Source organism: Coenobita brevimanus, chromosome 85 (assembly GCF_032717465.1).
Source record: "Coenobita brevimanus isolate Jiangsu-jjx chromosome 85, ASM3271746v2, whole genome shotgun sequence".
NCBI classification, from domain to species: domain Eukaryota; kingdom Metazoa; phylum Arthropoda; class Malacostraca; order Decapoda; family Coenobitidae; genus Coenobita; species Coenobita brevimanus.
In genome coordinates this window covers 1,741,125-1,755,000 of record NC_137038.1, presented here as the reverse complement: position 1 = coordinate 1,755,000, position 13,876 = coordinate 1,741,125, and the positions used below count along the sequence as shown (strand labels likewise).

General features: G+C 39.4%; 1 protein-coding gene across 1 annotated transcript; it reads right to left on the bottom strand.

The window, feature by feature from the left end:
* Positions 1-5,750: 5,750 nt before the first annotated feature.
* LOC145410437 (mitochondrial E3 ubiquitin protein ligase 1-like) lies at positions 5,751-11,200 on the bottom strand. Its single transcript, XM_080280587.1, has 7 exons — positions 11,087-11,200; positions 9,522-9,739; positions 8,861-8,939; positions 8,254-8,391; positions 7,564-7,683; positions 6,428-6,516; positions 5,751-6,180 (listed from the first exon to the last, which is right to left on the bottom strand). Exons 1-7 carry the CDS (start codon positions 11,198-11,200, stop codon positions 5,865-5,867), a joined length of 1,074 nt encoding a protein of 357 aa, XP_080136713.1. The 3' UTR covers positions 5,751-5,864.
* Positions 11,201-13,876: the final 2,676 nt, after the last annotated feature.

Below are 13,876 nucleotides of genomic sequence, written 5' to 3'. Positions count from 1 at the left end.
ATTCTTGCTGATGCCAGACCATTATATTCAAATTAGGAAAGGTGTCTTGCTATGAAGGTGTTTATTAATTTTGCAACTAACCTCTCCCGCCCAAAAACGTCTATCCTACAGTGAATATGATCAAAGTGGAAAGAATAAAATGAAAAAGAACTCCCCATGCTCAAGGGTTAAAGACTGTACAGGTACCCCTCTTCTTAACCCCAAAAGTACATATACTGTACTGTACATCCATTATATTATCTTCCTGTTTTCATCATATGAAATTTATTAAGTTTGGAAGAGACCAGTTGAGCTGATGGGATTAGAAATGGCTTCCACAAGCTCCTTCAACACTTTTCCTTAGGTTGAATAAAATCCTCTGAAGGTACCAAGGTACAAAATACATCGGAGTGTATCAGTTAATTTGGTGTCAGCTGAAAGGTTTGTGTCCCAGAGGCATTTTGAAGTGCTTTTGAAAGTTCTTGGATGGTTTAGCCATGAATTCCCACGACTTATATGTGTGACCGAGTGTATGGCCCATTTCACTTGGCACTCTTCATACAGCAGTTTTACCTTTATGCTGTTTTCCTTTTCCTATTCTGAATCCATTCCTTGGAAGTGATGATTTTTGCTTGCTCCCAACTTTTGGCACTTCTTTGTTTCATTAAACAAATCCATCCATCATCTCATCCTAAAAAATCTATCCATCCAGCCTCAATTGTCCCATCACATGGGTGGGGGTCCATAGTCAGGCTGGTCAGTCCTGACATAAACGTCAGTGAACATCGGCATGCCCATCAGCTGCAGTACATGGGCAATAAACCTCGCCCACCTCTGGGAATAAGGCCATTACAAAGTATGCCCGTATGGAGGTCCTTAACTCATTAGACCAACAGGTACCTTATGGGACAAAAGGCACTACTGTATATCAATTCACATTTCAATGGCCCACCCCTGGCCTCCCTACAGGCAGCAAAGAGCTGTCCCATAATGGAAAGAGAAATCAAAAGCAACAGGAGTATTCTACAGTATAAACAAATAAATAAATAATACTGTAGGTAATCAATATTTTTTCATCTCCTAACACTACTCGTCAACATGTTTAACTTTAGAGGCATGACAAATCCTGAATTATGTCCAAAAATACAGCTTAGCAGTTCTCAACTTTATTTACAAGGTTTTGTCGCAGCCAACAAATGCTCCATTGATAACAAAACATCAACAAACTTCACACATCAGCACAAATTACACAATGTACTAGTTTAAAACATTAAAAATCCAATAAAAATATATTAACTCTGAATATAATAACTTTGTTATTACAGTATATGACCACATAAAATTAAGATACAGCAATCACAGTTCTCATGTCATTTTAAGTTTATTTACAGTTTTGACATAAGCTACTCTATACTGAATATCTGCAAGATACCTTGTAGTTACATAGGCATTTACTGCCTTTGCATGTGCCCAACAGCTGGCAGCTTTACCACCTGCATGCTGTACATATTCAAGCTGTCCTGAAAGCAACTGATCCACAGGCCCGAGGAATGCCATTTGCCTTCAATGAAGAGGTGATCTATCCCCACCCAATGCTTCAGGCAAGGGTAGAGATGTGGAAGGTTTAATAAGGGAAGTGATGATATACTGTGCTTTATTTATTTCTTCTACATAAGCTGGTCCCTTAACATTCACAATTACTGTACTTCTGGCTATTCATCTGCATAGGTGCAAGATATCTATATATACTGTAGTTACCTGAGTGATTCAGTGTCTCAGTGCACCTTATTTACTTATTTTTTATGTAAGTGGTTGCCTAAAAGTATTCGTTTCCTATCTGCTAATCTTTTTCTGGAAAATCAAACTTTCATTAATACACATTCTTGCACAGCAACTCTGCCATTTGTGTATGTCAGCCATCACAGGAGAAAAGGAATACTGCTACCATGAGGGAACTGTAGAGGTAAAACAGATTATGGTATGGGGACAAAACAATACACCTGACTTTTTGGTCACCTGCATAATACCACAGCAACTTTCTTGTCATGTACCATACAGTGTGTAGTCGTTCATACTCTTGGGATTTCAGCTCCAAATTTGGGTTGTTTTTTGTCATCTTAATGCCTTCAGGATGATGAAGCCTTTCTGCAGTTTATTCTTACTGCTACCAGACAATTTTGATCACACTTGGAAAGACTTTTCAGTTTGGAGGTTATTCCTAAGCTGTATGTGACTGTTCATAAGTCTGAACAAAATGAATGAGACATCAATCAAGTGATGAGGTTACCTGGGTGTAATACCATTCCAGACAGGCATACAAGAGGTTTTAACCTTTTATCACTGACAGCCATATGATGCTATACTAAGGTTCATTCGTCTTAACTTTCCCCAGATTTTCATCCTTAGCAGCTCAGTTCATGTAGGCCAAAGGAAGAAAGGTCAGAGTTATGCCTCTACAGCTTCTACAGTATTTCTTCATGACTAGCATCATATTCGAGTGTTTATCTATTGTTGCAACTCAGCATTCAAGAGGGAGAGATAGGGATTTCTGCCCATGTTAGAGCAACAGTGTCAGCCGCGGAAATTGGGTGGGGTTAAAAGCATACAGCCAGGGATCAAGTTCACCGAAGGTTCCATTACCTCTACTTCAAAATTAGGGCATATTTGGCACTACCCTCCCCGATGCAGCATATCAAAGACAATTGATTCAGAGCTGGAAAAAAACATACCAAGCCTTTTTTCAGCACATCAAGACTTTAGCCAGCAGGGGAAAACAAGAAGCAGAAACAGTTAGAGATTTGAGCAGCTGAATAGCAACTCCTGTGGCTGAAAGAGCAGAGGTAGACCAACTGAAAGATTATGGTTTGCAGATGACTACATGGGCTGGTGGTGGTGACGATGATGATGATAATGGCAGTAAATCGGTCAGAATTACCTTCCTGTTGTGGCTGTTCTGTAGTCACATCTATACTTGAGAAAGGAATTAGCTTTCATATGCAGTACTACATATAATGTAATACCAATGGTAAATGAAAATTTACCACAAGAAAACATGTCAAACTACAGCATTCACATGGAATCTGAAATAACCGAGCATAGGCAGTGACAACCTATTAAAACATACAAAAGCAGTCCTAGTTTTAAATAAGTCTGGGATGTGTTCTAGGATTTTTTTTTTTTTAACTTAATATGATTTTAACAGCAACGAACATAAAAAATGGTTGCTGAAAATGAAGACTTATTGTACTACTCATCAAACTAGCCAAATTTGGAACTGCCCCTTCAGAAGATTATGGCTCCAGAGATAAGCTAAGTCCAGACATTCATGGGATAAGTCATCAGTTGCTCATCCTTATCAGCATTATATGAGCAGTAAAAGTTCAAACCACCCTAGAGAATTAGCCTATTAAGGGCCAAAACTGCTCGAAGTGCCTTAATTTACTAGATCACAGGGTGTCCAAGCATTATACTGTACCATATTCACACTTCTGGACCAATCATCCACCTTCCATGCATTCTGTTACTAATTGCATATCCAAAAATGATATCTGACAACTACACATTCTACAGCTGCAACCCAACATGCAATTACCTACTCTTTCACCTCTTTTCTTTCCCACTCACAAAATCTATGATAAAACTGAACAATCTCACAATTTTCAGGATGTCTACATTCTACAAAGGGTATCTAAGAACATCAATGATATTTCCTCACTGCTTCAAGATGTCATTTATCTGTTTAAACTAGTTTTTGTTTCTGAAGGCTCTAACATGACTGCATATGTTGGCCTTGGGTCACGTAATGGCAGCTCTCCATGCTGCTTGATCTCTGGTTGCTTCCCTATTTAGTCCCTTAACCCTGAGGTCACACTCAATAACCTTGTCCAAGGTCTTTTTCGGTCTACCTCTCATTACCCTACCCCCAATATCAACACTTCTCACATTCTGCACCCAATTATCATCCCCCATCCTCTCCACATACCCAAACCACTGCAGTCTACCTCTCCTCATCACAACACTAATACACTCCAGTCTCATCCTACCTCTCAACTCTTCCAACTCTTTTAACTGACCATTTTAAATCTGAGTAGAGAGTTGGCCTGTAGTCCTGATGGACCCGGGTTCAAATCCCGCTGAGGCAGAGAACAGTTTAAGGATTTGAATTTCATAAAATCGGACTTTACTGATCTACCAAAAGGCCCGCCGACATGTCATAAAAATACCCCTGCTAATACCAATACACCAGTCCTGTATGAGACAGCCCTAGCATGTATTCAATATGGACGGTGCGTGTTAGCGCCGAAGTGGTGACATGTAGAGGTGTGCGGTACGTAGGAGGACTACTGGGCCTTGAAAGCAGATTGTCAAGCCTATGCCCAGAGTCAGTCACACACACACACACACACACACACACACACACACACACACACACAAAAATGCCATTACTGTACAGGGGTTCCCAACTGACATGCATCCAGTTTACATACATTTGGCTTTATAAAAGATAATCTAAACACAGAACAATTTCAGGTAAACTAAAATTTCATATTACTATACAATACCTTCATCCAGTATATACATACAGGGTTGTAGAATTTAGTCTAAGTAATTGTGCACTTTTTTGTATTTCTAATATTCCTAACTTCCAATTTACATAATGTCTTCCCAAATGGAACCACTACAGTACTGTACTTTACAATTTCCCCCAGAAGTGTGGCCTGTGTCCTCAAAAGTAGTCAAAACAAAGTAAATAAAGTATGCTTAAGTACACATCACTTGCCTGCAGAGAATATCATGAAACTGTATGTATAATATACATATTATTACCAGGCACTGAGTACATGTTTTACTATAACTTGCAGATCAAATAATATATTAATATATTTATACATTAATACATATCAATACCTCTGAATCAAATCACAAAATGTGTAACACTTTACAAACGTTATAAATTTTTCATATTAACCCCTTCAATCTCCTGATGTAACACCAGTTTATTCTTGCCACCACCTGGCGATCTTATCTGTTAACTCAGGGTTTCCCACTCGCTTTCTGTGTAACTGCTGGTCAGCATCATTTTTGTATTACTGAAAGGTTGCAGAGTTGGCAAAGCAATAAAACAACATTAGTGGAACTGGTTGTCCTGGTCTCCATCAATACGATCATTTGGAGGACTGATGTGATCAGGACAAATATGAAGGGACTGTAAATCCCATCATTAAGACAGTATCCTTCACTGTCAAACTGAAAGCAGCTTCTACTCTTCAGTTTTAGAGAGAAACAATTTACACCAATTCATTTCAGCCTTTCCAAAGCATAAGCTAATGATGCTTCCGAAGGTGTAGTAACTTGATTTACGTGGTTCTCGTCCTAAATTTACCATTATGCAGAATGTAGCCAATACATCAACTAGACCATAATGACACCTACCTATTTTCACCCCACATCAGGAGAAAAACACTGGCTTGATTCTCACTATGGTAGTGCAGCAGACACAGGACATGCAGGGAGTCAGTCCGCAGATGCACTCCCCATAAACACATATTATGAACCAGTACACAAATATACCCACTTCTGCCTCTAATCAGGAGAAACTGGCTAGGTTCTCTCTAGGAATTTGCAACAGACACGACATACCAAGTTTGAAGGTGCAAGAGTTCCCTACAAATGTAAATATGTCAATGGAGGACCACAAACATATCATAAGGACCCATACACACCATGTGCTTGATACTCAGTGAGATCCCACCAAAGAAATACCTCAAACTATACACATCATGCTCAAAGGGAGGTTCTATCACTCTTCCCCAATACTCACTTCTTGTCTGAAAGTGTAAACATATCGACAACCAGTACACAAACTTACCTATTATCACCTCTAATCAGGAGAAAAACACCGGCTGGATCCTCTCGATGGATGTGCGACAGACGGGGCACACACGGGGGTCAAGTCTGAGGGCACACTCCCCACAAACGCATATGTGTCGACAGGGGACCAATAGGACATCACGAGGACCCATGCACACTACGCACATCATGCTCTCAGGCAAGTCCCACCCTCCACCCCCTTGTCCACTCCCTGCTCCCCCTCCCCCTCCCTCCCGCCGTCTCCACTGAGCTCGTGCTTCCTCCAGTTCCCTCATCTCCTCCCTCCTCCTCTTGTCTCGCTTCCACTTGGCAAACCAGTGAGATGCTATCCTGGAAATGGGGGAATATATTAATTATGTTATACACAGTTCAATTCAATATGACCTAAAATTACCTTCTCTCAATTCTCAATCTTCAGCTGTAGCAAGAGATCAATACTAGAACCAAAGCATAATACGATAAACCCTTGATATACAGAACTCACTTTTCATGGATTTCGGTTTTAATGACCACCTTCAGCTGGCCAAACATTACGTTCATTTAACAAATTTTCATTTGGTTATATTTTGCAGCTCACCTGTAAATATAAAACAATGTTCCACACGCAGTAAAGAAGCCTAGAAGCCTCAGATAAGGGATGGGAGCCTCTAGATTTTCAATAATGCTCTGCAAGAAAGGGAAAAAATTATGATACACTCTGAAGAAAACAACTTATAACGAAGCCTCCTCCCTGAGGTAGGAGAATATTTAGTATTTAAATCAAATAACCCATCCTGACAATCTAATACTTATTTGAGGTACTGACAAAATTTGGTGAACAAAATATGCACATAACAGAAGTTAAACAGCTTTTTATAACTTTGTACATGTAGCTGACTGGATGGTTGTAACTCACAAGCATCTGTAAATTAGCAGGAGAATATATATATATATATATATAAACAGTATTTATATATAAAACAGTTGAACAATTGGACAATATCTGCCACTATGAGGGGCTGAAAATCTAAAATGACCTGAATGAGGAATGCAGGAATGTGTGACCCACTTCCTTTGGCAATTTGCTGATAAGTTTTCTTACTGGCACTTCTATCCTTGAACTTATGTCCTTTCAGACAACATATCACTTCTCTATGCACTCAACCACCAACACTTCACACAGCACAACTGCACACTCCTGAGACCTAACATTTTGATGCTGGATAGCAACACCATCACACGGTAGTAATGATATAACCACCAGGCGTGTCTGACTGATAAACGTTTCTCAACTTCTTCTCCATCCCTTGAAAGAAGAGTAGTGAACTGCAAGAGATGGACAACTTCAACCTGCAGTCTACCCAGTTTCATATTCTGATGAAGTGCTGATGAGACAAAGAGTGGTGGTATGTGTCCTCTCGGTGGAGCTTCTGCAGTGTCAACTCTGCACCTCGTTGTGCAAAGGATCCTGGTCCAATTCTGGAGCTTCTGCAGTGTCAACTCTGCACCACGTTGTAGGAAGGATCCTGGTCCAACTCTGATGAGGTGATGCCTACCACAAGTGGGTGCCAGTTCCCTACGCCGTGTATATACTATACGGTATGAGTAGGACTGCCCCACAGCATTTGCTTACCTGTAGTTAACGGGCCTGCTCGCCTAGAGTGCATGTGGTCATGTGACAACAACAATATTGTTTGGATGGGCCTGGGGCCACAACAACAACAAATACCCGACCTTTTTGTGCCTAGTGGTGAGCATGTAGGGGAGGGGAGGTGAAGGGTCAAGGTGGAGTCCCTCGTCTCTCAAAACCAGACGTCCAATGCCCATTACTGTTGTGCCTTCAATCAGCATCTCCTGAAATACAGCACTGAATTAAACATTCACAGGCTCCTACTATGCACTCTCAACTGAATATAATAACCTGTTATTCACTGGAATATAATACTAACGTTATCTTAACTGTGATCGGATTAATGGTATCGGTGTTAATGCTCTTGAGCTCCTATGCTAACTCTGTATTTTAATAAAATTGTCTGACATTAACTGGAAGAGAATAATAAAACTGTCCTGACCATGAGAGGTGCAAAGTGTATGAATATATCTACATTACCTATATAAGAAGCAGGCATATTATAACTAGCTAAAACAAATATGATATCAAATACTGTACAGTTGTACGGCAATCCAATAATTAAGATTACCATTCCCCTTTCTTTCTACTTTTACTTAGGTCTTCAGTTACAAAAAACTTTGCTCTATTCCTCACCACAAGAGATCAGAGCAGATTTGTTTAAGTGAACCTTTCAAAGTATTTTAATCCTCAATAATTTATAAGTAATTTCAGTATACTCAGCATACCTAATCTAACCAAAACAAACCTACCTTTAAAGGAACTAAATGACCTTACCTTGACCTTTTTATTACCTCAGTCTGCTGTGTGCCTGTTGTTCGTACACCTTTCATGAAACCCCACATATGTTCTAAAAAGGAGTTATTTGCAGCATTGAACTTCTCACTGACAACAGTTAAGTCAACATCTTCAAGTTTGTCTGGGTCTGAGATCTGAAATAAACATGATATGTTAGACCTATGGGAGGAGTAGGTGGTAACCTGTACTGTATACTAACAATTCTAAACTCTTATACAGTTATTAATGAATGTTCTTATATATCTATTGGTATATAAAAAAGGGGGGGGTAAATGAGATATATTTAATCAAGCTACAAAAAGAACTGTGTATTAAGTGGAATACCGAACCGTTATTCTGTCTGAATGTAGGAGAAAAGGCAAAAGCTCAGGCCATGTTAAGATTCTGCTGTAGCTTACCATACCATAGATAGTTTTTACACTAACAGCAGAACACTAACCATCCATGGAGGGTTAACAGAGATGTAGTGAACAAAGATAAAAGTGAAAAATGTAACTGAGAAGAGAGATGTAAAGCACAATTATAAATCCTTCAATACAATGAAGAGGTATTGGTGTATGAACTATAATTGAATGATGAATCAACTACTCACTACCGACTTACCTGTACACCGACCCCCTTTCGCAGCAACATGAAAGGCACACTTGACACTGACGAGTCAACCATCAGTCTGTCATTCAACCTGAAAAAGGAGTAATAAAAATAGCAATATGCAATGTAGAAAAGTTACCCCTTCACTTTTCCTAACAGCACAGCCTTAACTGATAATGAGGAATATGCAGGTTTACAGTACAGTAGACTAATCTAAGAATACCAATAATGGGTCTTCTAAGATAAATAAAGCTGTGTGATGGTAGCATCATTTACAAAACACATATGGTACATACATCACAGGGAAAGGATTACAATAACATGACAGTACATTCTCATCAGAACCCTGTAACTTTTGGCATATGGTGCTCCTGAATAGTATATTTCCTCATCACTCCTATTATTACTGGCCACACAACACTGCATGCCGAACCCTACAGCCTTTACCACACTTCATAAACACCACATCCTGTAAAACCTATGAAGTGTTACACAACACTGCACATTTGCACCTGAATCCCTTGTGTACCAGGAGGTCCTCTTGAATGATATGTCTCTTCATCACTCCTGTTATTTTCAGCCACTCAACACTCCACTGTACATATTGGGCTCTAACACACACAATAAAAAACAAGTGAAGTCTTTAGCATAGCAAAATACAGCACATCCTCACCAAAATCCCATAACATGTGACATGAGGTGCTCCTGTATCGTGTGTCGGCGCATCACTCCTGTCACTTCGGGCCGTTCCACACTCTGTAAACCAGGTCCTATAGCCTTGACCACTCCTCGTACACATGCATCCAGTCCCTCATTACCTCCCACTCCATCATCGCACTCCTTACGTACACGGTCCAGTAAGCTGGCATCAATATCCAACTCTGGCACATCCTAGGGAATAATGACAGGTTAAGTACACCAAAATCAATAAGCTCACCTCTAAGCTTATGAAGTAAAGGCAATTTCTTCTTTTAAGTACTGTACCCAAGACATGGGGGGAATGCTCAATTCTAAGCTCTGTTCCTTGCATCTAAAATCGGGAGCTGGCTTAGGTTAAGTGAAAAAGTTTTAGGACAGCACATTCATGGAAATAATTTTTATACTAAATGTATCTCTCAAATAAATTATATAACCTTTCTTCCATATATTAACTACTCATAATTCAACTTTACTTCCTAGAGAATATTTATGCTTGCTTACATTCCACTCCCACATGAAGGACACCATTTCTGCCACAATACCCAAACAGCTTATGTTACATTAAAAGTCTTATTACTGATCTGTAAAATTATATAAGGTAAAACTTCCTCAGTGAGTTATGTATCAATTAATATGAATTCCATGACTGTGGTGCCATAAAATTTTACCAGTTAGGCTATCCCATTATGGTGAGTCAAGCCTGATGCCATTATGTATGATGCTAGGAACTAAGCCATTCCCTCATTCCTTACTTAGTATGGTCTTCTGCTAAAGCCTGCATTTCTGAGATTCTTATTCAAGAAATTGTTTAGAACTGCTTGGTGAGCATATTACTGGTAACTCTGGACAAACTGCATGAAAACTCCCGTTGAATGATGAAAATTTTAGGAAAGTATCTTTCATAACTGTACATTTATGATCCCCAGATTCTGTGGAAATATTTATTACCAGTACTAAAGATTGTACAATCCATCTGACACCTAAATTCTGCAAAAATAACATTACTAAAGAGGAGCAAAATTAAATTTGTTAAGTCAGTGGCATCATCATAACAGTGGGTGATGGGTTGATTCACACCCAGAAACTCATTTATCCCCAAATCATTCCAGTTAAGTTAGCAGCAATGAAGAATGTGACATACTGACTTCGGAGCTTAATCAAGCTTATAATCATGGTGGGTGGCCACTTGCTATGGTCTGCGTGTAAAACTGGTGAGGTTTATACATGATACCTTCCAAATTAAACATTTCCACAACTATTATAAGTTATCAAAACAAAAATCACATTGTAGTTTAACAAGAAAAATATAGTTGTAAATTTGATGATGATAATGCCGTTTCATCATAATTTTCAGCATCCATCAGTTGAGCGAAAATCCAAAAATCTATAATTCTATGAAAGAGTTTTTAACCCTCTGACTGCCAGGCTTTCTCTTGACTTAATGGAACTATATGGTATTAGCCTAAAATATAATTCCTAGGTGTACCAACAGCAGTAAAAGAAAACAAGTCAGACTATACACTGAAGGAGTCCATTTACCTTCAACTGCTGAATGACCTCCCTGCCGGCTTTAACGAAATGGTAGAAGGTGAAGGTGAGGCCAGCAGTCACTCCCAAACCTACCAGGTCACCCAAGTAGTCCCTCACTGGCATACTTAATTGCTACGAACTATAATTGAACAAAATAATGCCGGTATATATAATGTAAACGTCCAGCCAACTAACAAACGTTCCCCTCCTTCAGTCTGTTTTCGCAGATTCGAGACGTTTCCATAACAGATAAAGTCCCGTCTTGGAAGTCAAATAATTTGCCTTCAAAGTTCATCACAAGGCAATATCATCACTAAATGTTAAGTTGGAAGAACATTAACTTTCGAGGGATATCACAAAACGTATTCGTATTGTTGTTGACAAAATAACTACAGAAAACTGGGTACGACCTACTTCAATAGGGGTAACTATTTTTTTCTCGTGGGCCGTCAAGTTGCATGCAGATTTTAGGGGGGACGGGCGTGTAGGATTACATTATTTACCAAACATTATGTAATAAATACATTGCATAATGGTTACCAATGAATTCTAATAAGCTTGGACAATAAATAGTATCCAATTCTTTTCAAACAAGCTATATCCGGCCCTGGAAATGGTTTGTGCAGATTTGGGATGATGGGACAGAAAATAGTAAAACTAGCTCATGTTCATCAGAAGCATGATCCCAGTGGACTGCAAACTGAAGTTGCCCTTGTCCAGTAGCCCATCCTCCTCCTTTCAGGGGAAGGAAGGAATAATGAACTAGTACCAAACCATAAATTGGCTATATAGCACCAAGGAAGGGAGCGGGGAAAATAAATGTACAATGTGAAAGTGAAAGGAATGAAAAACTAGCACCAAACATTATATAACTACAGGGCACTAAGAAAATAATTAAATGTAGGTGAAAAGCAGTAATAAAGTGTGATACTGGAAAGAAGGTGGGAGTCACTTGGGAAATCAGTAAGCAGAGGGTCCGACGCGAGTGAAGGGGGAAGCTGAAAGTGTACACAAGCAATCAAAGGGTGAAGGATAGTCACGAGGCAGTGTGGAGACTGATTGATGATCATGTCTCATTTGACTGCAGGAGCGAGGCGGGCATGACCCAATTGAAGACAAGTAAGGGTAGTCTCCAATCAACGATTTTGGAGTAGGGGAAAAAAGTATATATTCCTGACTAGTTTTTCTGTAAAGTTCCTCTGATGAAGGTTTACAGCGAAACTAGTCAGGAATTAACTTTGACTACCTCGTGTATTCTTCATCCACCATTCACTTGCCTTGATTATCCTGATAGGCCTATTTGTTTTTTTATTCCTTATCACCACACGCTCATCTCTATGTTATGATATTTTCCTAGTAACGGTGCAGATGCAGTAAATGACCGCCAATCCGGTATTTCGTCGCACCGGGCCTGTACTTGGCCTTCAGCGACATCGTTCGCCACAGTGCTGGGGCTTCTACTGAATGGTAAATAAAGAATCTTACTAAATGACAAATGCAGAGGCGGCCTAACATTTGTCATATACCTAGTGCACTTACCTTGTGAATGAAAACAAACAACGATATTACTACAACAGTTTATTACAACATAATGCAGCATATACATATGATACAAAGTATCTACTGGTACGTTCATTCAAAACCTAAGAATAACAAATTACTGTGTGTTCCTGCGCTAAAAATTAACCAATGCATACAGATAAGAATATACAAGTTGTCCTGGAAAAAGCGTGCCAAACTCCCGGATTTACTCTTGGGCTGAGATAAGTGCTAAATGCCATATACTTCACTGTTTCTGGATCCTCCCTCGCTCTATCCTTAGGTGGGAAAGAGAGTCAGGATGATGATGATGATGAATGCTACACCAACATGGAGACACTCCTCAATTATTACGGATCTCCATTTCTTGATAATCTTACGAGTGAATTATGTCAACTGTTACGACGCTACAATTATTGATGAGTGGAAATGTTGGGTGAGAGCGAGAGACAGACTAGAGATTGAATTCTTTTATGTACCCTAACGTTTCGGGGTGTGAAGAGGGTTCTGTGTTGCCCAAATCGTTAGAAAAAATAAATCATTCAAGTTCTGATCTGTGACTCACTTTCCCGCCCAAAATTTCCACGTCGCAATGAACCACCTATACTTCCTGATAACCTTACGGGTGAATCATATTTTCCCTCATGGGGTTATCAGTAAATGTAGCTTCGTGATGGTTAAGAACTGGACTCGTGTTGATACAGCATTTATTACTTAGAATCAGGCCAAGAAAATCCTCCTGAAGTATGCCTCATTTTTTCCCTAGTTTATACAATAATGCCTGACAAGCGACTGAACACCAACCTCATCAGCACGACGACGTTATTGGCATTTCATTCTTGTTACTCCCACGCCAATGAATCCAAGTTACAAAATTTCTTTAGAAGTGAAATGGGTTAATGAAGGTTATATTTAGCACCTCCTGTTCGTAGTCTCGTGTAAACTGAAGAAATCGTCTGGGGATAGCAAGAAAGAAATAACAAAAACGTCTTCGGCCTAATGAGGCTAATACTTGGAACGGTCTGCTAAAAAGTATATACAGTAGTAAAAAAAATCCATATCCATTGAGAAGGACGGGGGAGGGGGCTTCCAGGGAACGCCCCCCTCAAAAAAAAAAGGAAAAAAAAAAAGCCCTTTCATGTAGATCCTGTACATAAAAAAATAGCCTACTTATGGGATTGTTGAAGATATAACGTTTTTTGTACTGTGATGAGAAAATGCATTATACTGTATATTGAGAATGTATCCATGAACGAAAAA

Excerpts from the sequence above, each read along its gene's own strand:
- LOC145410437 (XM_080280587.1), bottom strand. The coding sequence starts at position 11,200 with ATGCCAGTGAGGGACTACTTGGGTGACCTGGTAGGTTTGGGAGTGACT. Across the intron at positions 7,684-8,253 it reads CAGGCACACAGCAGACTGAG|GAGATGCTGATTGAAGGCAC; the intron begins GTAATAAAAAGG and ends GCTGTATTTCAG. Across the intron at positions 6,517-7,563 it reads TCACCACTAGGCACAAAAAG|AGCATTATTGAAAATCTAGA; the intron begins GTCGGGTATTTG and ends CCTTTCTTGCAG.